Here is a 21,447-nt window from a genome sequence, read left to right on the forward strand (position 1 = left end):
AGCCTGTAGGCTGTTTATATTAGATTGTTCAGTTTCCTATGAAGACTGATATGGACAAAGATTATGGGGCAGATTTATGAAAACTGTCTGAAAAACAAAAACACACACAAAAAAAAACAACTTTGTTGCTCATAGCAACCAGTCAGAAAGTAGCTTTACATTTTTTGAGAACTGAGGAATGAAAGCTGAGCTGTGACTGGTTGCTATGGGCAACAAAAACAGTTCTTGTTTGTAAATACTGGCAAACGGGTTCATGTAAAAAACAAAAATGTTAACTATTTTAGTTTTGAAAATTCTGGGACAGGCAGGATCCCCAGATCTGACGCCTCCTGATTTCTTCTTGCGGGATCCACTGAAGGGTTCTGTATACAGCAATAAGTCACAAACAATTGATACCCTCAGAGGCACAGTATGGAGGGAGGTAGCGGCCATTACTGATGTCACATTAGCAGAGGTCTTCAACAATTTACAGATGCCATACAAGTGTATCTTGACGCCACCAGGAAGCCCTGGTGGAGTCATGTACCTGATTGGCTGAATATCAGCCTGCCAAATAGGTCCTGAAAGCCCACTAAAATAAGGCAGGCGGTTGTGCAAATGGGCAGGCTGCCTAACTATTGGATCACAGAGGCTAAATTGTGCTGAAGCGCTTACTACTGTGTCAGCATTGGCACTTCACAAGCGGCACCCCCACCCACACACAATGTTAGTTGAACAGACCAGCGGCTGCAAGCAAGCGACAGGACGGGGGGAAAGACAATGTTATGCGCCGGCCGCAGAGTGCAAGAGCACACACCGGGCGCCTTCCACCTCCCATCTGATGTGGCCTTCCCAGTGACGGACCAGAAGTGCAGAGGGCTGCAGCTATCCACAATGGAGCAGCCGCCATGGATGTCACAGTACTGCTGGTGGAGCACAACTGCTGAGGACAGCAGCAGCAAGTGCAGAAGCGGGCCACACGGAGCTCACAGTTAAGGCAGCGGAGCATTAGCGGTGAGGACAGCACCTGTGAGCGGGGGACCTTACGGTGAGTATAACATGTATGTTTAGGCTTACATTAGTCGATGTTAATGCTGCCATGGTACACTGGTAACAGGACAGCTTTCACAGCTCATAATGTAAGCCACAGCAGAACTTTTAGCCTGAGCATTACGCTGCACAAACCTGTTAAATCTGTGCACACTGTGCTTACAGGACCTGCCATCCTTGAGCCCATCAGGAGCTGGGGGTGCGAGAGGGGCGTTCCTCCTGTCAAACCCCTAGCTCCAGTGGCGACAAGATACACTAATACCCAAGTGTGCTTGGGTGCTGGAGAGACCATTTTCAATGTACAGTCCTTAGCTTGCACATCAGTTTTCATAGGGAGCCAGACAAAAATTAATAAGTAATTGATGAATATTTGTGTTATCTAGCGGGTCACCCTGCACCTAATATCCATTATCAGGTTTTATACCATCGCCCTGCAGGGCACCGAAGCTTCACCATCTCATCCGGCGCCCCAGTTATGGATGCATAAATACAGTTTGCATAATCCTGAGTCCCAGATTGTTCAGATTTTACGGACTGGAGGAGCGATCTGGACATTACAGCTACAGACCCGCAGCGCCGTCCTCCACACCACTAGCCACACAGTAATAGGACGGCTCTGGTTTTAGAATACTGCGGGACTCCTAGAAAACTCAGCCCCAGCTCTTGTCTGATGCTGCAATCTAAGAGGAGCTCCTCCTGGAATCCCCCAGTTGTGCCTCCTGTCCCTGTGGCTATAGTAAACGAGGCTCTCCTTGTGGAGCTACCCCCAGCAGCCGCTCATCTCCCTGCCAGCTTGATGTGAGGCGGCCCTGCGGTATAACGCCTCCTAAATGATGAGGACTAAGAGGGAACTGCACCTGGAACCCCCCGCAGTACGTGAGAGGTCGTCGGGCTCCACCTGCAGTCCCCTGGGCTGAGTGTAAGGAACCGCCCCCGCCCTGCTAAATCCCAGTCGCAGGAAAGTGCGTCCCTCGGGTCACATATAACAGAACGATACGTCCCGCATACGCCCTTACACAGCCGCAACGTGATGGCGAGCTGCCAGGCGCGGGGTGGCCGTACACGGGGAGGTGAGCCAGGTGACTGGGGGGGGGCATACAGGGCTACCCGGGAAGAACAAGCCCCTCTCACCTGCCGTTCCCGCGGTCCGTAGATCTCCCTCTTTTTCTTCGTGTCCCGGGGCGCTCTCCGTCTCTCCGTCTGACATCACAGGAAATCCTACCTGTTCGACCAAGCTAGACCCGGAAACTGAGGATGAGCGCGGCGCACGGGCTGACGGGAGTTGTAGTTCCGGACGAGAGGCTGGCCGTGGCTGCACGGTGTCCGTGCGTCTGTAGCGTCACAGCTTCTGGCCGAGTGACGTCATCCCGTTTGGTGGGAGAGGTGCTCATAATGAGTCACCTAATAGCTCTTCTCCGTGATGCGTGGGCAGAAAGATGCTGTTGGTCCGGAGGTTGTGATGATCTGTATTAGGTGTTCGTTGATCAGATGTAGCCCCTGGAGCTGCCCTTTAAGTACTGCAGTTCCGGTACCAGGCTGGCATAAGGGTCCGTTTACACGAAACAATTCATCGTGCAGCCTGCAGGTACATCGTTAGCTCCTTCATACGAGATATCGTTCAATCGTCACTGTATAAGTGACTGTGAAAGACTGATCAGTATTTAAACCGAATGATTGACGAACGAGTCAATGATTGGTTTTATGCCGCATAAAATAAACAATACGATTCATCGTTGGATTGTTGGCTGTGTTTACACTGAATGATTAGCATTCATTTTTGCTCGCTATGTTTCTCCGCTTGTGGTCGTCGGGCTGTGTATTCAATAGTGACATATCGCCCATGGCCAGGAGGCCTTATACTGCCACCCTCTGCCATCAGATAAAACTGAACCTCTGGCCTCGTTCACATGAGCATGGTTTTATCGCTCTAATAGCCGCACTAAAAAAAATAAAAATCGAATCTAAGGCCATCTGCAGACGTGCGGGTCGGATCCGGCAGCGAGAATTCTCGCCACGGGACCCGACCCGAGCGCATGCAGGGACCAGCGCGTACTCACCCGCGCCCGCCGGCTCCTTGATGTGCCGGCTCGCCGGGCAGCCGGCGCATGCGCAGACCGGAGCCAGCGGCGGGTGAGTGACATTTTTGTGCGGGGCTCGGCCAAATCGCAGCAGTCTGCCTAGGATTGCGTTTAACGCAATCCTATGCAGGCTTCCAGCAGCGGAAATTGCGCTGGAAATCCCGCTGCGGAATTTCCGCTCATGTGCAGGGGGCCTTACTCGTGCAATCACATGAATGGGTGATTTCCAGCTATTAGTCCCAAGCTTAATTAGCGGTGAAGGTACTGGTGTATCTGGTCTCCACTGGAAGAATGGGTGGAGACATGGGTTGGCCTGGTTGAGTTGTAGGGGAGAGCTCGTTGACGCCCACAACAGCGCTCCCATCTCCCCTGCCGAAGACGCTGCTGTCAGTGTCTTGCCTACCATCTGCCATGCCAAACCCGCTGCCTGTGCTCCTTGGGCCTCTGTGACTGTCAACCACCGTCGGCTGTCTATCGGCTCCCTCTGCCCTGACATCCCCGCTCGCAACTCTGCTCCTCTGCCCCCTGCCATCCTCCACTCACAGCCCTCCTGTCACTGTGTTTTCCCCGTGCCGTACTATGTGATAGAGCTGCGCTCCCCCACTCCTCCGGCGCTGTCCTCTGCTCCGTGTTTCCGGCTGCACTGTCAGTCTCCTCCCCCGACGCTCTATGCCCCTGTCTGTCGCCCACTGTCAGTCTCCTCTCTGGCAACTACGCTAAGACAGAGAGCAAGGCCACCTTCTGGGGCGCAGGAATGGCATGCCACATTGCAGGGAAGCTGGCGGCAACACAATTACAGCCGGGCCCATTTCAGGGAGGCCGGCGGGGAAGCCACTTGAAGCTAAAACAGGAGGGTATCACACTGCCCAGCCAATCAGTAGCTGTGGGCGTACCCTATACCTCCCACGGCACAATCCTAGGTCTCCACCCATTTTTGTGGTGGAGACAAGATACTCCATACCAGCTGTGAAATTGCCCGTTCACACGATCGGGAGGTGCGTGTTATCCAGTTACCATAGTGTGAGGATATATATATATATTGCCATATGTTTTTTTTATGCTTTATACCTATATGCAAGTTTTATTCAATTCCAAATGAAAAAAAAACTTATATGTCGCCTTACATCAGATATTCCAAGGCTTTAGAAGGCTGAGAGAGATGTTCTAGAAATTCAGAGAAGATACGGAACCAGACACAAGGCCGCGTGTACTTGGCCGATTTCCCAGAAGCGCAATATCAAGATGTTCCACTATGTACATAATTTTCACTGTCTTAGGCCGTTTTCTTAGAATTGAGTGGGTGATTCTTTGTACTGGAGTTAATTAAATACGTGATTTTCTGTACATAAGCCAGAGGCGCCTCACTGTCAGGCCGGAAATCCGGACTGCCCATATATGGTTATAAGCCCATCACCCCTTGATGGGGATGGGACAAAGGGTATAAGATCTCATGTAATCTGTAATAAAGCACGTCGGCACAGCTGAGAGCCATGTCCCGTGTGAGAAACTATACCAGACCTCCGTGTGGTGTTTTCTTCTTATCGCCGGCAGCGGGCAAGTGGGGTGGGCCCGATTGGTGCTGTACTTAGAATATTTTATTACCCTGACAAATGGCGCAACCAACTGGGGCGACAAAGCCAGAGCCTACAACGCATTCCACTCGGATCCACGCCACTCAGAAGCCGTCCTGCTGCAAACCGAGCCTGATCAACTCACTTAGAACTCCAGGTAAGGCCAGCATATATTTATGTTGTGTTTTACACTGAGAGTTTTGCAGCAGGACTGACTATCTGTGGTTTGTGACCGGACGGGTTGGGTTAAGAGTTCTACACGGTAACTCGTGTGGGCTCCGGGTTTGCCATCATGGACCACTGACCGTGATATGCGCACAAATCGGTCACCCAGAAACTAGTCTGTAGTCTATTTGTTGTTGAAGTTTTAACGTTTTAATAATAGTGGAGATTGTTGTATCTGCAGAAGTTTTTTTTCTCTCTTTATTTTCATTTAATCTCACAAGAGAAGGGACCCTCAGTTTAGTTTAGTTAGTTGTCAATGGTTTAGCAGAGAGGGATGCATTTTGTGAGACAGGCTTCATAAGAGAAGGGACTCTCGGTCGTTTTGCCTTATATATGGGGCTAACGATCTGATTTCAGAGAGATGCATTTTATGGGGCTGGTTCCATAAGGAGAAGGGACCCTCGGTTGTCTTGCCGGTATATAAGGGCCTGACAATTTGAAAATTAAGAGGGATGCATTCTATGGAGCGTGTTATTATTATTATTGTTGTTGTAATATGCGTAAGATCTTATTAAAGAAGACAGAGCCCCTCAAGGGCTGCCGCCGTGTGGATAAATCTGTAGAATGTAACAATACTTATGAAAATGTGTGACACCAACCCACACGGTAGATTACAAAATGGTGTCTGGGAGGAGGTCTTTAGGACCGAGAGGTGCCTTGGAAGACCAAGGTTTGCTAGAAAATGCTGGAGGAGGAAGAGAGAGAGAGACAGTCAGAGAAAGTTGTATGTACACATTATTTGTTTAAGAAAGTATCCGTAAGTGAAATGTTGAAAAGTACAGTAAGTGATCAAGAGGGCGTCAGGAGAGTGTCTATTAAAGGTTATATTGGCAGTTAGGTAGGGGAGAGAAATAAGGGGAGCAGGCAAGTCAATAAGAAAGTTACAATGCATGTGATTTGTTGGCAAAGAGAGATGAAAATGTGTATAATACAAGATAGATAATAGATATGGATATATGTGTGTGTATATATATGTATATACTGTATGTGCAAATAGTTAACTGAGCTTGCTTTTAGATGAGAAGGCTTGTTGACATGTAGCTGTAGTTTTCAAGGTCGGAAGATAACAGCGAGAGAGAAAATGCAATAACAACCTTGGTTAATGTCTCTGCTTGCTTACAATGAATTGAAATGAATTTAATTAATTATACTGTCTTAGTAGACAGGAAATATAGCAATTTCTAAAACATATTCTTACTTATACAGGGGTTGAAAATGAATGTTGCAAGGTCCCAGCATATGTGTTAATTATGAGTTCAAATGCACGGCTGTGCAGTCTGTGTTTCATATTCGTAGAGAGATAACGGTTTGTTTTAAAAAAAAAAAAGGTGGGGGCTTTCAGAATTCACTCCAAATTCAGGGTCACAGATTCTAAAATACTTTAGCGTTTAATACAGCATATAATAGCTTCAGTAGATAAGAAATATAGAATATCTCAGTCACTCAGCAAACTTTTTCACATAATTTGTCAAAGATAGCGCTCATTCACAATCTCATCTCAATAGAATAATGTACTTTATAAAATTATAGCACTCACCTCAATGTTTTTCAACTGATGTATGTTTGTTTGTCAAACTTTTTTTGTCTGTGCATCTGTATGTACTGGTACACCTTCAATGGGGGGTGACGGAGCAGACTTGAGAGCATGGATGGATGAGAGTTAGTGACCCGTGTTCAAGCTGTGGTGGAATGTGTGATGCAGATAATTGACTGGGGATAAAAGTCCTCCCCATGCATGGGACTTTGCTTGGTTGAGATGTGGACGTATGGACTGTTACGCTGAAATGGAGTTGGGAAGAAAGTCGCAAGGAGCCAATATCGAAGGGGTGGAGCTAGATGATGTAATAGTATGTAATGTTTCATCCCTCTTGTCCACAAGGGAGGGGTGAGGATTTTGAGCAGCTAGTAAAAGTTTTTTGTTTTTTTTTGTTTTTTTTGTTGTTTTTTTTCTCCTGTCTGAAATTTGATAAAGATATTGCAGGCAGGATCAGACTAATAATGAATTCACTTAAAGGGATCTCACATTTCAAATATTAGTAGATGTTTTGTAGATTTTTCTGTCCCGATGTAACTCATGTCTGTTATTGGTGCTAACATCTTACAGGCCTTATCTGCATCCATCAAATCTTTTTAAAATGTTGTACTACCTTAAACAGGGTACTATTGTTCCAATTGAGTACCCTGGTTTAAAGGGGGGGGGGGGGGGAGAAGGCATAGGTGATCTAGGTATTGCAAGTCAGCCATTTTTTAAATCATCAGCCATTTTTTAAATTTTTTGCAAGCCATTTTTAAATTTTTTGCAACAAGATTCTGATCTTTTTGAAATAGAATACCAGCCTGATTGTCTAGCAGTGATGCAACAAGAAAATTTAAGTTTTAAAAAAGTTACTGAAAGCCCTTGTTAATAATGCATATTTTGAGTTGTTTTTTATAGATGGTACCCAGGGTGATTGACGACTCCACACTGGATATGCAGTGGTTACACAACAAGATGTCCTAAAAGCAGAATGTCTCCGCATGTCGCAGTACAAGAAGCGGAATTAAAAGCCCTCGCTGAGGCGTGTGGAGTGGCCACAGGTAAGACGGCAAACATTTACACTGACTCCCGGTATGCATTTGGCATAGCTCATGATTACGGCCCAACATGGAAGGCCAGACAGTTTTTTACCACAGCAGGACAGCCAATTAAGAATGTTGCAGCGGTACAGAGTCTCACGGAGGCCCTACTTCTACCTGACAAGGCGGAAAGCTCACACCAATTCCTACACCAGAGAAGCAAGAGGCAATGCCATCACAGGCCACACAGCAAAGGCAGCGGCCCTCAAGCCGTGGAAGAAAAGAAGAAGAAGAATTTGACAATAACTTTGGACTTTGATAAAAATCTTGGACTTTGATATGAACTTGGACTTTGATATGAACTTGGACTTTGATTATAACTTTGGACTTTGACTAAAACTACAAATGGACTAAAAAGGGACGGCGTATGGTGAACAGTCAACAGCACTTGCCCACCATAGTCCCTGTGCCCCATGATGGCCCAGCTGACGCACAGAAAGACGCACCTCTTAAAGCAACAATGATGTCGACGCTTGAACAAGGACGGGTGGCTCCTTGGTTTTCTGTAGCTGCTGCATCATTTGTCCAATTTTGCATGATCTTTGCCGTAAGCAACAGGGCAGAAGTAAATTTGCCACATCACACTTGCCTAGACCACTTTACCCATTTCAGGGATTGCAAATTGGCTACACTCAGCTCCCACTTCTTGGGAAGCATGAATATGTGCTTGTTGTTGATTTCTTTTCAGGTTGGAGACCTACCCTGTTACTAAAGTAAATAAGCAGGTAACCGCACGGAAGCTCATGAATGAGGTAATCTGCAGATACGGGGTACTGGAAGTGATTGAGTCAAACAAAGGTACACACTTCACAGGTGAAATAATGCAACACATCATGTCTGTTTTGGGTATATTCCAGGCTTTTCACACACCCTACCGTCCACGGAGTAGGGGGAAAGTAGATACAAAAGGCAATAGAGAAAATGGTCAAATTTTGAATTGAGTGTCTTTCATTAGTTTTTCTTTTTCTCCGGAGGGTACATGCCACAGTAGCTGAGTTTGGGGAATGATTCTCTTGTTAATGTTGTCATAGGCCTCTCCAAGGAATTGTTAGTAATGCATTCTGCAGTCTCTGCTTTTCTCCCAGGTCCTACAGATGAGTGTCACAATCTGAAACCAGGTGACAGGGTCTATGTGGAAAAGTTTAAGCGAGAAGCCCTGTTTGAATGTCCCTACCAGATGTTGTTCACCACCCCAACTGCAGTCAAGCTCGAAGGAAAACCCACTTGGATCCACACTTCGCACTGAAAAAAAAACTAATGATCCTGCATATCCTTTACATGCTATAATGTGGTACAATTCCTCTAACACACACCTTTGACTACTGTACACTAGCCCCCTGTTTCAGAACAAATTAATACAATGAAATGTGCAATATGAAGACTACACTGAGGGTGAGAATCCAACAACGCATCGTGCTAAGAGAGACGTTGACACTCAAGGCGGTAACTTTGATCCACATGTATACATAGATACAATAGGAGTGCCAAGGGGGGAGCCAGATTAATTTAATTCTAGAGATCAGGTTAAAGCAGGTTTTGAGTCCTTATTTGCTATTGTCACTGTTAATAATAATGTAGATTGGATGAATTATATCTATTACAATCAGCAGAGGTTTGTAAACTACACCAGAGATGCTTTGCAAGGGTTAGCTGACCAATTAGGGCCCACTGCATCCATGGCGTTCCAAAATAGAGTGGCCGTGGACATGGTTTTAGCAGAAGGAGGTGGGGTATGTAACTTCCTGTATGTGTATGATCCCTTTGATCAAAAAGAGTAGGAGTAAGGGACTGGATAATGTGACCAAAATTTCCCTTGTTTGAAAAAAGATGAAGAGCCAGTTCCGATAATGCCAACCACGTACGTTACCAGAAGAATGGAGAAATGTACTAGTACTGCGCCGCCTCGGTCTCATAAGATGGACTGTCAGTGGACTTCCCATTTGCCTAGGGAAAGTGCAGAAGACCTTAGGTTCCGGCGAGGGCACACCCTGTGGGGTGTTAACTCGTACAGATAGAGGGTATGGATGCCCGGAAATAAGCCCAGGGAATCCATGGCCTCCTTCTGAGGTGAGGTAGGGATCTAATTTCAGCGTCTAATCTCCCGATTAGACGTGCTTGCGCAGAAGGGTCTTCTCCCATCTGTTCGGTCCGGCACGAGCGGCATTCTGGCTCCGCCCCTTCTACGCGTCATCGCGTAGCTCCGCCCCCATCACGTGTGCCGATTCCAGCCTCCTGATTGGCTGGAATCGGCACGCGTGACGGGGGCGGAGCCAGAATGCCGCTCGTGCCGGACCGAACAGATGGGAGAAGACCCTTCTGCGCAAGCGCGTCTAATCGGGAGGTTAGACACTGAAATTAGATGGAGCCATGGAGACGGGGACGCCAGCGCAGGGAAGGTAAGTGAATAACTTCTGTATGGCACATATTTAATGCATGATGTATATTACAAAGTGCATTAATATGGCCATACAGAAGTGCTTACCCCCACTTGCTTTCGCAAGACAACCCCTTTAAGTGTTGCAAACATGAAGACAGAACAAATAAAAGCATTGTTAACATCTTGTGGCTTTACAGCTTTTAAGGAAAACATGTTGCAACTTGTAACTTGACTGAGCGAGTGGAACAATATAAATGACATTGGGATGTGAAGATTATAGGAACAGAAGTATTAATATTGGCAGATGGGCCAGGTGGTTGAGTATAGAAGAGGCAATAAAAGACTTGACTAAGTCTATCCTGGTTATACCACAGGAGACTCGGATTCTACTGACGAATCTATGAGATCTAATTTCTTTAGGCCATTGCAAAAGAAACACAAATCTAAAAGGGGGTGAAGGAAACACCAACAGTCTGGGAAGAAGCAACAGACGACGACATTGCGCTCCGTGACCAGGAAATATCCTCAGGAATACATGTGAAATCTTCCCTCTTTTTGTTCAAACTTGTGACTAAATTACTAAGTAGGGGATTGACATTTTGCTCTTCAGAAAAAATTGATTGGTTCTCATTGGGAGGTAGATTTGCAGAAATGTTTTTTATTTTTTTATTGATCAATCAGAAAGTGCCACAAAAGTTGAGACAGGAGAGATGATTCTTCATAAAAACTCGGGCCTTAAAGTTGAAAGTGATTTTGTACATCCACGTACTAATCCTGTGGTAGAATCATTTCTACAAGTGGTATCAAATCGCATTAATGCTGTGTATAAACAGAAGTGCAGTCTAATGTGTCAGAGGAGAATGTTGGATAAACTGATATGTTATAAAGTTATTACTATCACATGTGCTGATAAGGACGGTGGGTATCATTGTACCTTGTCACCACCGGAAGTTAGTGGTGGTGACAAGGAACGAGCTGTCAAAAAATGTAATAACGGCCCCAGCATCTGATTGGCTGGGGGCCTGTGTAATCCCCCCTGGAGGACAGCGGCGAGGCAGAGCTACAGGCGCCGGAGGACACCGGCCACTGCTGCTCTGAGACGGCAGTAAGACAGTGGCCACAGCAGCGACCCTGGGAGCGGCGCCAGAGAAGACCGGCGAGGGTGAGAGGGCTGGCCTGTAGAATCCCCCAAGTGCCGTTCGGACACGGCAGGAAGACCGCGCAAAGACCGGGAGCGACAGCGGCTGAGGCAGAGGGACAGCAGACCCCATGAGTGAGTGACTGGGGCAATCGGCAGCCGGGACGGGGCTGACAGCTGGCACAACGACTGCAAAAAAAGTGGCTGCACAGACCACTGCGGGAGAGCAGGGACAGCTGCAGCATGGACATTTATTTTCTGCCCTTGCTGGAGGGTTAGTTTTCCTATTAGGCTTACATTTATAGCTGTAAAGGGTTCGCATTTATAGCTAATAATGTAAGCCTAACATGAAAACTAATACCTCACCTTCTAGCAAGGGCACAAAATCAATGTAGATGCTGCTGCTAGAACCTTACTGCATTCAACCAATCGGAAGCTAGGGGTGTAACAGGGGCGTTCCTCCATCCATGCCCGGTCAAACCCCTAGCTTCCAGGTGGTGACAAGATACAATAATACCAAGGGTGCAGTCATAGTGATGGACACTGCTAAATACGAGCAAGAAATCTGAAGACAACTAAATGATTATCCGGTATATGAACAGGTCTTACAACACGACTAATCTATAGCAAGTCAAATTTTGGCATAGAAAAAATAAACACTGCAAAATAACTTGCACTATCATAAAGACTAAATTCCATATGTATGCGAGATTGTCCTTGGCTGACCTTCTATATAGCTTGCAAGCAGCACTGTCACTTGCTGCAGTGGACAGTTCCAATTATGACACCCATAAGGCCTCATGTCCACGGGGAAAATGAGGCCCGCCACGGATTCTCCATGCAGAATCCCGCAGCGGGTCCCTCCTTACCCGGGGACATGAGGCTGAAAATAAGATTAAACTTACCTGTCCGGACGCTGCGGATTTTCCCTCCGTCGCAGACGGAGGAAAGATCCGCAGCGTCCAGATAGGTAAGTTATAATTCAGGTACGGGTGTTCTGTGGATCTGGACGGCTTCCATAGGCTTCAATAGAAGCCTGCGGGAGCCGTCCCCGTGGGAGACCCACACTAAAATAGAGCATGCCGCGTTTTTTTTCCCGCACACGCAATCCGCGCCTCAAGGGTAAAATGACATCCGCAGGTATTTAACTACCAGCGGGTGTCCAATAAATCCCTATGAGGCGCGGATCCGCATGCGGGAGAAACGCTACGGATTTTAAATAATCTTTTTACTGTGAACATGAAAGCACCTTCAGCATTAACCCACCACCTATACAGTGACATTGGAAGCCCAAGAATACGGGAATGCTGGATGTATACTGTTGATTAAGGCCCAACGCACACAGGCGTATGTGCACTGCGGGATCTGGAGCAGGCGTTCGCCTCCAGATCCTGCAGCAAATACTGCCCATAGACATGCTATGAAAAAGGCTTTTCCATGCTCACGAGCGTAAATCCGCAGAGCGAAGAGAAGAGAACACGACAGGTACGCAGAGGTCACTGCCGGGGTACAGAGTCTGATTCGCTGCGAGATAGAAAATAATTTAAAAAATAAAATAAAATAAATAAATTATATATATATGTCGCCATCTTCTGACCGCCATAACCTTTTTATTTTTCTGTCAACATAGTTGTGCGAGGGTTCATTTTTTGAGGGACGCCCTGTAGTTTCTATTGGTACAAGCGATTTTTTTGATTGCTTTTTATTACATTTTTTCTTGGAGACGGGGTGACCTTAATCCCGCAGATGCGGTGGCCATTGTTGACCATGGAATGAGTGGTTTTACATTATAAGAAGAAAAGAAAAAAAAAAAACTCCCTTCCCCACCTCCCCCTTACACAAAATCTATAAAACATTACACCATTTATCCAGCACATTCTGGTCTAACAATGAAGGAGATCTGCCGGTGTAGAAGGACCCTTAGGGCTGGTTTACCTGAGCATTTTTGCGCAACATATTAAGCGTACACATTTTCCACACATAGTACACAGCGAATTGAACCCATTCTATTGATTTCAATGGATTCCTTCAAATGACTCCGTTTCTGTATACATCAGTTCCCAATTCCCTATTCCATTTGAGGAGCAGAAAAACAGCACCTCCAGGTTGAACGTACCAGTCTTATGACAGAACTGAACGGCGCCAAACGGACCCCCTTAACTAGAACAGTGTCCGGCCGGACTGCCGGCTTTTTATAGGACAAAAATAGTGCCGCATGCTGTACTCATTTGTCTTGTTTTTAAACAAAATTCAGCAACGGAGATTCTAAACTGAACCTCTGACACTGATGCCAACATGCCCTTATTACACAAAAAGACAAAAGTCTTCAGATAGCGTTTTTCGGGAGGGGGTGGGGGGTGGGGTGTTAAGAAATAAGCAAAAGAAAAAAAATTAACTGTTCCTCACCTGTAAAATGCCCCAGTGCTATAAAGACGATATTCTGGTGGTCCCATTTTCCTTGTAGCGTTGATGCTAATACATAGCTGAATTAATCACGTGGGGCATACAGGACATCATCAGTGCAGGAAAACAAACTGCACTGGTGTATACTAGTGTTAGCGTGTATATTAATACAATTGTATCTGGTTAAAAACCTAAAAAATAAACAAAGCAGGAGTAGGGAGAGGAACCACTGATGCAACAGGGAAATTTAAAGGGGTTGTCCCGCGGCAGCAAGTGGGTCTATACACTTCTGTATGGCCATATTAATGCACTTTGTAATGTACATTGTGCATTAATTATGAGCCATACAGAAGTTATCAGAAGTTATTCACTTACCTGTTCCGTTGCTAGCGTCCTCGTCTCCATGGTGCCGTCTAATTTTCAGCGTCTAATCGCCGGATTAGACGCGCTTGCGCAGTCCGGTCTTCTTGTTTTCCGATTCTCGTGCCGGAGACCGGCTCCTGGTAGCTCTGCCCCGTCACGTGCCGATTCCAGCCAGTCAGGAGGCTGGAATCGGCAATGGACCGCACAGAAGCCCTGCGGTCCACCGAGGGAGAAGATCCCGGCGGCCATCTTCAGCAGGTAAGTAAGAAGTCACCGGAGCGCGGGGATTCAGGTAAGCGCTGTGCGGTGTTCTTTTTTAACCCCTGCATCGGGTTTGTCTCGCGCCGAACGGGGGGGGGGGGGGGGGGGGGGTGCGGGACAACCCCTTTTACAGGTAAGTACTTTAGTTTTAGAACATTTCCTGCTGTTACAGGAACATTTTAATCTCCTGGAGATCAACAAGACACGGAATAGCACCCATTGGTATAGTAGCTGTGGACACCTGGAATCTGAAAGAGCAAGACTTCTACGCTACCATTTGTGTTATATTATATTTAGTTTCTATTCAATACTTTTAAACCAATATGTTAATTCTCCAATACAACCCAACCTTAGCATGAGCTCAGGTTAGTGTGTGCGTGTATGGGGTGTTAACAGGGAAGAACATTACATTTGACTACATTGGCATTTTGAAGCAGGTCTGTTAGTTTAGATACCCCCTCTTCACTGCATTGTACCTACTGGTCCCTCAACCATGACTGAAGCACACCACACGATTAAAGAGAGGAATTACCTGTGGCGTAGCCTTTTTCTAGTCACGGACACAACATGTTAAAGTTATAATTAAAGGCAATTTCAAGTTTCAACATCACAGAAGAATTTGGGAATAGACGTTTATAACCTCCTTTAACACTATCAAAAACAGAATGAAACTCTGAGGTGTTTTTTTTGCATCAGTGGAGAATACGGGAAATCTACAGCAGAGGTAACATGTTGGCCTGCTGACCCCATAACATCAATTTAGAGACCATAAAACTTTCACATCCCTTGTCACTGGACTAATTAAGTATTTACTGTTCTGCACTTTGTGGTATTTATCTAAGTGCTAATTAATCAAACCAGGTCTTTGCCTTTTTATCCTGTTCTGGGATTTGTTTTAAGTGCCTAGTAATCACACCCTGTTTGTGCCCTCCCATGTGTATATGTATTTATATAACTACGTCTTTAGATCTGTTCCATTATACCTGAGGAAGAATCCCAAGTAGGTTGGAAAGCTTGCCATTACATCATGTATTTTTGTTAGCCATTAAAAAGGTGTCATATCTAAAAGATTACGTGGTTTCTCTTGCTGGGAAGAAATCACACTTCACTAAGATCAATAAACACTTACGGATTTCAAAGGCCCTGGAGGCAAAATAGGCCCTTACTAATGGGTAAACCTTTTATATTAGCAAGCAGATCACAGGATTACCACCACTCGACACTCCTGGCGATCGGCACGTCTTCAGGGAACTCACTATGTGAAAAGATGGGATTCACGCTGGACAATTCCCTTGACTTTTGCATGAGGAAAGCAAACTATGCAAGATATAAATGCCATAAAAAGACACAGATGTAATAAAATGTTTATATAAGATAAGAATAAAGATCCAAATAGAAAGCAAGTGCATATAATGGAAATCTAGAATATCACCGTTTCTGCATGGAAAGAAATACTTCTAAAATGGAACAGTCTTCATATTAGTAATTGCTGACAAATGGCAGTAATATAGAATCCATATCTCTAAATACAACCCCCCCCCCCCCCCCGTGTAGGATTGTGGCGTTACAGCCCCTCCGTGTTTGCATTAGGCAGCACAAGAGGGTCTTTTTCACATTAGACGTTTTGGGTCTATTTTCTCGAGCTGCACCAGTGGTCTGAGCTGTTCAGCGAAACTTCTGACCTCGTCAGCTACGCTGTCCTGGCCGGCGGGGGCCACTACACTGAGCTCTACCAAATACGAAAGGGACAGTGGCTCAGCACCATCCGCTGTCCCTGCCACCAAAACACGAAACACCTTGTAGACTGCAATTTTCATAGCTCCTTTGCGGAATAAGTGTCCTTTTGCTACAAATTCATGGTCCATTCGAAAGCCCATCTCTTGTAGAAATTCAGGTAAGACTTCTGAAGTAGCAATATCAACACAGTTCCTAACTAATGTGTGCCGGCTTCTGTCTCCTGCCTCTGGCTGGCCAAGATAACGAAGGTGCCATGGTGCTCCTGGCCGGTCAAGTGGTCTACGGGCACGAAGTACAAAAGGGCTAGCCTGCTGACCTTTTAGCAAATATACACTTTCATGATCAGCAAACGTCTCCGGTTCCATGTTGTCACATAATCCACGTAAGCGATGAAGGAGGCTCTCCAGTCCTTGGTCAAGTATACTGCCTAAACAGAAAAAGTGAAGAATGATTTAGCCATAAGGATTAAGCATGTAATAACAGATAAAGCTTAATAAACTCTGTTCACACTTGCATTCTGACCATCAGGCCTCCAGTATTGCTGATGAATACAGACTGTAGTTTCCAGAGCTACTTTTGCTGTCAAAAATACAGGAACTCCAATGTGTGAAGGGAACCCGTCCGCTGGAACATGTGTCCGTTCTGCAGGCATGATGTTATAGAGCAGGAGGAGCCGAGAAGATTGATACATAGTTTATGGGGAAAGATTTAGAATAATTAGTATTTTATTAATTTATATGCCTGTTCCTTACAAGCTGAATGGTCCAGCGGATGGTCCTATCAGAGATTGATTGCCATCTGTATATACACAGTCCTATACATATAACTGTCAATCCGCTGGACCATTCAGCTAGTGAGGAAAAGGGATATAAATTAATAAAATACAAGTTATACAGTATATCAATCTGCTGAGCTCCTGCTCTATATCACGCTGTCTTCAGAATGGAGCGCATGTTCAAGCAGAGGGGTTTCCTTAACGGCTGTTTTCTGACAGTTGGAAAAAGTGGCTGAGGGCGCAAAATAACACAGTAGGCAATCCTCACTGGCCAGATGATCTCTGAGTCCAGCATAGACACTCTAGTCTCCGCTGCTTCGGTCCAGGAAGTTTACTGCAGCATTCACGTGCCATTCATAGCAGAACCACCTTGTGTGGCGCTGAGTGTTAAAGGGGTTGTCCCGCGGCAGCAAGTGGGGTTATACACTTCTGTATGGCCATATTAATGCACTTTGTAATATACATCGTGCATTAAATATGAGCCATACAGACGTTATACACTTACCTTCTCCGATGCTGGCGTCCCCGTCTCCATGGCACCGACCAAAGCTGCCTTCTCCTTCCATTAGACGCGCTTGCGCTGTCTGGTCTTCTGCTCTGTTGAATGGGGCCGCTCCAGCGTGCTCACGCCGGAGAGCTGGTCTGCGCATGCGCAGAAGACATGTGCGGCGTGAGCACACCGGAGCGGCCCCATTCAACAGAGCAGAAGACCAGACAGCGCAAGCGCGTCTAATGGAAGGAGAAGGCAGCGTTAGTCGGTGCCATGGAGACGGGGACGCCAGCACCGGAGGAGGTAAGTGTATAACTTCTGTATGGCTCATATTTAATGCACGATGTACATTACAAAGTGCATTAATATGGCCATACAGAAGTGTATAACCCCACTTGCTGCCGCAGGACAACCCCTTTAAGGCAGCAGAATGCAGCTCTAAGCTCTCGCTCACAACCTGAAGGTTGCAAATTCAATCCCTGCATGGTTCAGATAGCCAGCTTAAGGTTGACTCTCCTTACGAGATCGGTAAAATGAGTACCCAAGCTTGGTGGGGGGTAATAAATAAATTACCTGAAATAGATGTGGAATAAGTTAGCGCTATACAAGATTTATTTATTTTTATTTATGTAACCAATAGAGCAACATCCTGGACTGGATTTGCTGTGTAACCGGACATCTGACCAGTGTCTCCCTGTCTTGTTCTCCTCTTCTAAACAGTTCTGCCACCTGGATGCAATCTTTATTGCATATGGACGGCGATTCACTCGCACCCATAGACTTCAATGGAGAACATCCACTAAAATACAGCATTTTTTATTCTGCTTGCGGAATCCGCAATTCCTACCTGCATGTCTGAGCGAACCGACGAATGTTCAATGCCCACGTATCATCCACATGGATTCCAATCGTGGAATCTGCAATTCAAATCCCCCTCGAGACTATGCCCTTGTTTATTTTGTACCCTGCTCAGCCCTCGCCCACTGTTTTCGGAGAATCGTAAAATCTCTTTATTGGGGTATACTTTGTTATCTTGCTGCCATTGGTTTATCCCAATGGAAATCGGTGACAGGTTCCCTTAAAAAAAAACATTAATTTAGATCCCACTAGGAGACATGAATTTGTGATCATTCTATTGCTTGAATATACAGGAATACTTTAGGGGACAGCAGGAGCCCCCTCCCTCTATCCAGACAGTTAAATGCCACAGTCAACGCTGACCATGACATTTAGAGGATTAATGGCTAAGATTGGAGTTGTCTCTGCTCGCAGCAGGGTGTGAGCTGCATGTTGCAGCCGGCACCCTGCTGTATGAGCAGGCGTACTCCGTACAAACTGCGCACATCCACCATACTTAAAATGTCACTGTTCTTTATGAGGACCAAATCCACATCCACTTGAATGTCCATGTCCTGACTGGGATGAATAGTGGTGTGTGAAATGAGGGAAACTAGAAGAGGAAGCGTCATGAGGAGACCAACAAAGGCCTTTTTCAGCGCCCCCAAGGGGAGCCTGTAAACAGCCCTGCTCAGCATCCCAGGGCCATTTCTAGGGTGCCTTCAGATGGGACAGAATAATCCACAACATGTCATCCTGAAATTCCACATCAAAATGCAGAATTCTGACAATTCTGCATCAAAATCCTCACATCAGCAATGCGGATTTTGGTGCTGAATATTCTGCAAGAGGGCATGTTCCCCAATGTTCCGTCTCGTTTGAAAGAACCCCAAGGCCAGTTTCACACGGCCGGAAAAAAGATTGTGCGAGATTTGTGCACGGCATGCGCGTGCCTCAGGAACGCATCCCCATAGTTTTTAACAGGACAGCAAAATAAATCGCACGGCACGCCCACGAGTGCAACGCGAGGTCACCGGTGAAAACAAAGGGAAACTCTTGCTGCTCCTCCGATGCGCCGCAGGATCACAACCGCCTAGAAGTGATGGGACATATTTTTGATTTTAAAAAAACGCCTGGCATCTGTGGGGACATCACATGTTCACGTGCGCAATATTGGTCTCACAGCGTGATATTACACTCGACTGTGTGTAGATAGCCTAAAGCCGGTCTCAGAAGTGTTCAGAAAATCCGAAATCGCAGCATTTTACTGCGATTTCATGTGGTGTCTTTGAACAAATGTTATTGTTTTTTTAAACACACCCCATCATTGTGATGGGTGATGAGGTGCGCTAAAACACACAAAAACAGAGCACAGCAAATGCGCTTTTTGAGCACTACTCTGCAAAGCCCCACTGGAATCAATTGGAGCATTGTACCGCGATTAGTGTCTAACTGCAGCAAAAAGCGCGCTGTGTGAGAGCGGCCTGGGGGCGGGTGGACATCAGGAGAGTGCTCTGTAGACAAGCAGTGGAAAGAAGTGAGAAGACGCTGGAGAAGTCCGATCTCAGACTGCTACCGACTCCCAGGACTTGCACTGGCCATTGACATCCATGGCTGCGGAAGTTCCCTACAGGCACTAAACGGGAAGAACCCGAGGAGATGGTCTCTAGTGCTGCAGGTGCAGGAGACCCTCTGCACACCTTAGACATTTGTGGCTCCTCCCCCCATCATGTTACCGTACCTTGTAGCAGATACTCCATCATGTTAATGGTCCCTCCCGATACAGGCATGGTGGTCACTGGGGGAGCCTCCATGGTTACTGCAGGGGTAGTCTGGGGGACAAACAGTCTCCAGTAAGTAACATGACAGCCCTAAGCAGTCCGGGCACACAAGACATGGACACGTACCTGCTCACAGGCCGCGGACAGCAAGACCCCACGGCAGAGGAAGCCCGCCCAGTCAGCGCTGGAATGGATGGGCTCTAGTGAGGTTTGGTCACATGACCGCACGGGGAGGGGCTTGTCTTACTACTAGTTTTATGGAGGGAACAGGAGAGGATGCAGCAGCCGGCGCCTCTACCGTACTAAGGGGATAGAAGGAAAGCGAGTGTGACAAGGGATAGGGAGCGGCAAGGGACGATTTGGTTGCAGAAGTTTTTTTAATTCAGCAGTTTCTTATTCACAAACAATATCTTCTACTTTTTTCCTTGTTAATAAATTACAAGAACTTATTTTCATGCCTGCAAACAGGTGGACTGCATTGCAGAATACAGGGAGGGCAATTTCCCCTTACAGCATACTATGGAAAAGTGCTTGATTGCAGAAAGGTCACGGATTCCGCGTCATCCCTAGGCAATAACGGGGGAAAAGCAGGAGTTAAAAAAAAAAATCTGTACTGCGCATGTCTGACAGCGAGCCGTGCGGGCCATCCGTAGTACAGATGAAGAAAATGAAAGGCAGGTATGTGCAGACGCTGCTACTGCCAGGGTCAGAGTTCGCTGTGGGGTTCCGCATGTGGAATCCGACCCTCCCGTGTGCAGGGGTTGTATCAGGATTACACGTTATCTCTTATCCACAGGACAGGGGTAGCTTGCTGAATGGTGGGTCCCACCGCTGAGAGCCTCGCCAATCTCGAGAACAGGGGTTCCCCCTCAGCCTGTCCCTGCGCGGTCACTACTCGCCCTACAGTGATGTCAGAATGAATGGAGTACTGGCCAAGCCTGCACAGTGGGGGGATGGAAATACCTGAGCGCTTGCTACTTGGCTATCTCCTCAGTGGAGACGGGGGACGCAGGACTCTGAGGAGTGAGACCCCTAACTGATCAGCATTATTCCATAACCTTTGCATAGGTGATAACTTGTAATCTTGGTACAACACCTTTAGTAATGAATTACATTGCAGGCAGGCACCTGAGGGGAACGCAGTTGAAAGCTGCCTAAAAAAAGTAACTGGTACAAAAATAGGCATTAAAGTGGGCATCTGGGGGGTAATTTAAAGGGTTAAATGAGCATGGGCTACTGATCTCATACTGCCAACACACAGGAATCTAATACAATTGGGATCAGCTGGTCCAAAGTGGCTCTGGGCATACTGTGTTTCCCTGAAAATAATACACTGTCTTATATTTATTTTTGCCACAAAAGAGGCTCAGTGTCTTATATTCACCTGGTACGCTGGTCTATGGCGCTACAGAAGGCTACAGTGTAATCCTCAGTGTTAACACAGCACTCTCTGGTGACGGGGCTTTGAATACCCCACCTCCAGCAAGCGAGTACTGTGATTGGATCAAGAGTGCCGTTGCTCAGCCAATCAGAGACGGCGCTTTGGAAACACCCAAAGATAGGACATGCTGCAATTTTTTCCCAGGATGCGATGCAGGAAAAAATTACTCATGTATGTGACTCCATTCAAAAGAATGGGGTGCAGATTGATGCAAAATTTGTGCGTCTCACACAGCATAAATCTCGCACAATTTGAGTGAATGGGATTTGTTAAAACCCCTCCGGCTGATTTCACGCGGTCGAGAAGCTCGTGAGATTTGTGCATT

General features: G+C 46.4%; 2 protein-coding genes across 4 annotated transcripts in view; both read right to left on the reverse strand.

Moving 5' to 3' along the window:
• PHACTR4 (phosphatase and actin regulator 4) overlaps window positions 1-2,260 on the reverse strand; it is a 57,858-nt gene extending 55,598 nt beyond the window's left edge. For all 3 annotated transcript variants that reach the window (XM_066572710.1, XM_066572711.1, XM_066572709.1), the window contains exon 1: window positions 2,161-2,260. In XM_066572710.1, the coding sequence (XP_066428807.1) occupies window positions 2,161-2,236 (76 nt within the window). In that variant the 5' untranslated portion in view covers window positions 2,237-2,260. The remainder of the gene's footprint in view (window positions 1-2,160) is intronic.
• A 13,153-nt stretch (window positions 2,261-15,413) lies between these two features.
• MED18 (mediator complex subunit 18) lies at window positions 15,414-19,899 on the reverse strand. Its single transcript, XM_066591670.1, has 3 exons — window positions 19,808-19,899; window positions 19,642-19,732; window positions 15,414-16,225 (listed from the first exon to the last, which is right to left on the reverse strand). The coding sequence occupies exons 2-3, from the start codon at window positions 19,712-19,714 to the stop codon at window positions 15,672-15,674; spliced, it is 627 nt and encodes a 208-aa protein (XP_066447767.1). The 5' UTR covers window positions 19,715-19,732; window positions 19,808-19,899; the 3' UTR covers window positions 15,414-15,671.
• Between the last annotated feature and the right edge of the window lie 1,548 nt (window positions 19,900-21,447).

The sequence above is a fragment of the Eleutherodactylus coqui genome, chromosome 1, assembly GCF_035609145.1.
Source record: "Eleutherodactylus coqui strain aEleCoq1 chromosome 1, aEleCoq1.hap1, whole genome shotgun sequence".
NCBI classification, from domain to species: Eukaryota; Metazoa; Chordata; class Amphibia; order Anura; family Eleutherodactylidae; genus Eleutherodactylus; species Eleutherodactylus coqui.

Bases quoted from the DNA above. Each gene is read 5' to 3' on its own strand.
- MED18 (XM_066591670.1), bottom strand. From the start codon at position 19,714: ATGGAGGCTCCCCCAGTGACCACCATGCCTGTATCGGGAGGGACCATT. The intron at 16,226-19,641 runs GTACGGTAACAT...TTTTCTGTTTAG, and splicing joins GATGGAGTATCTGCTACAAG to GCAGTATACTTGACCAAGGA.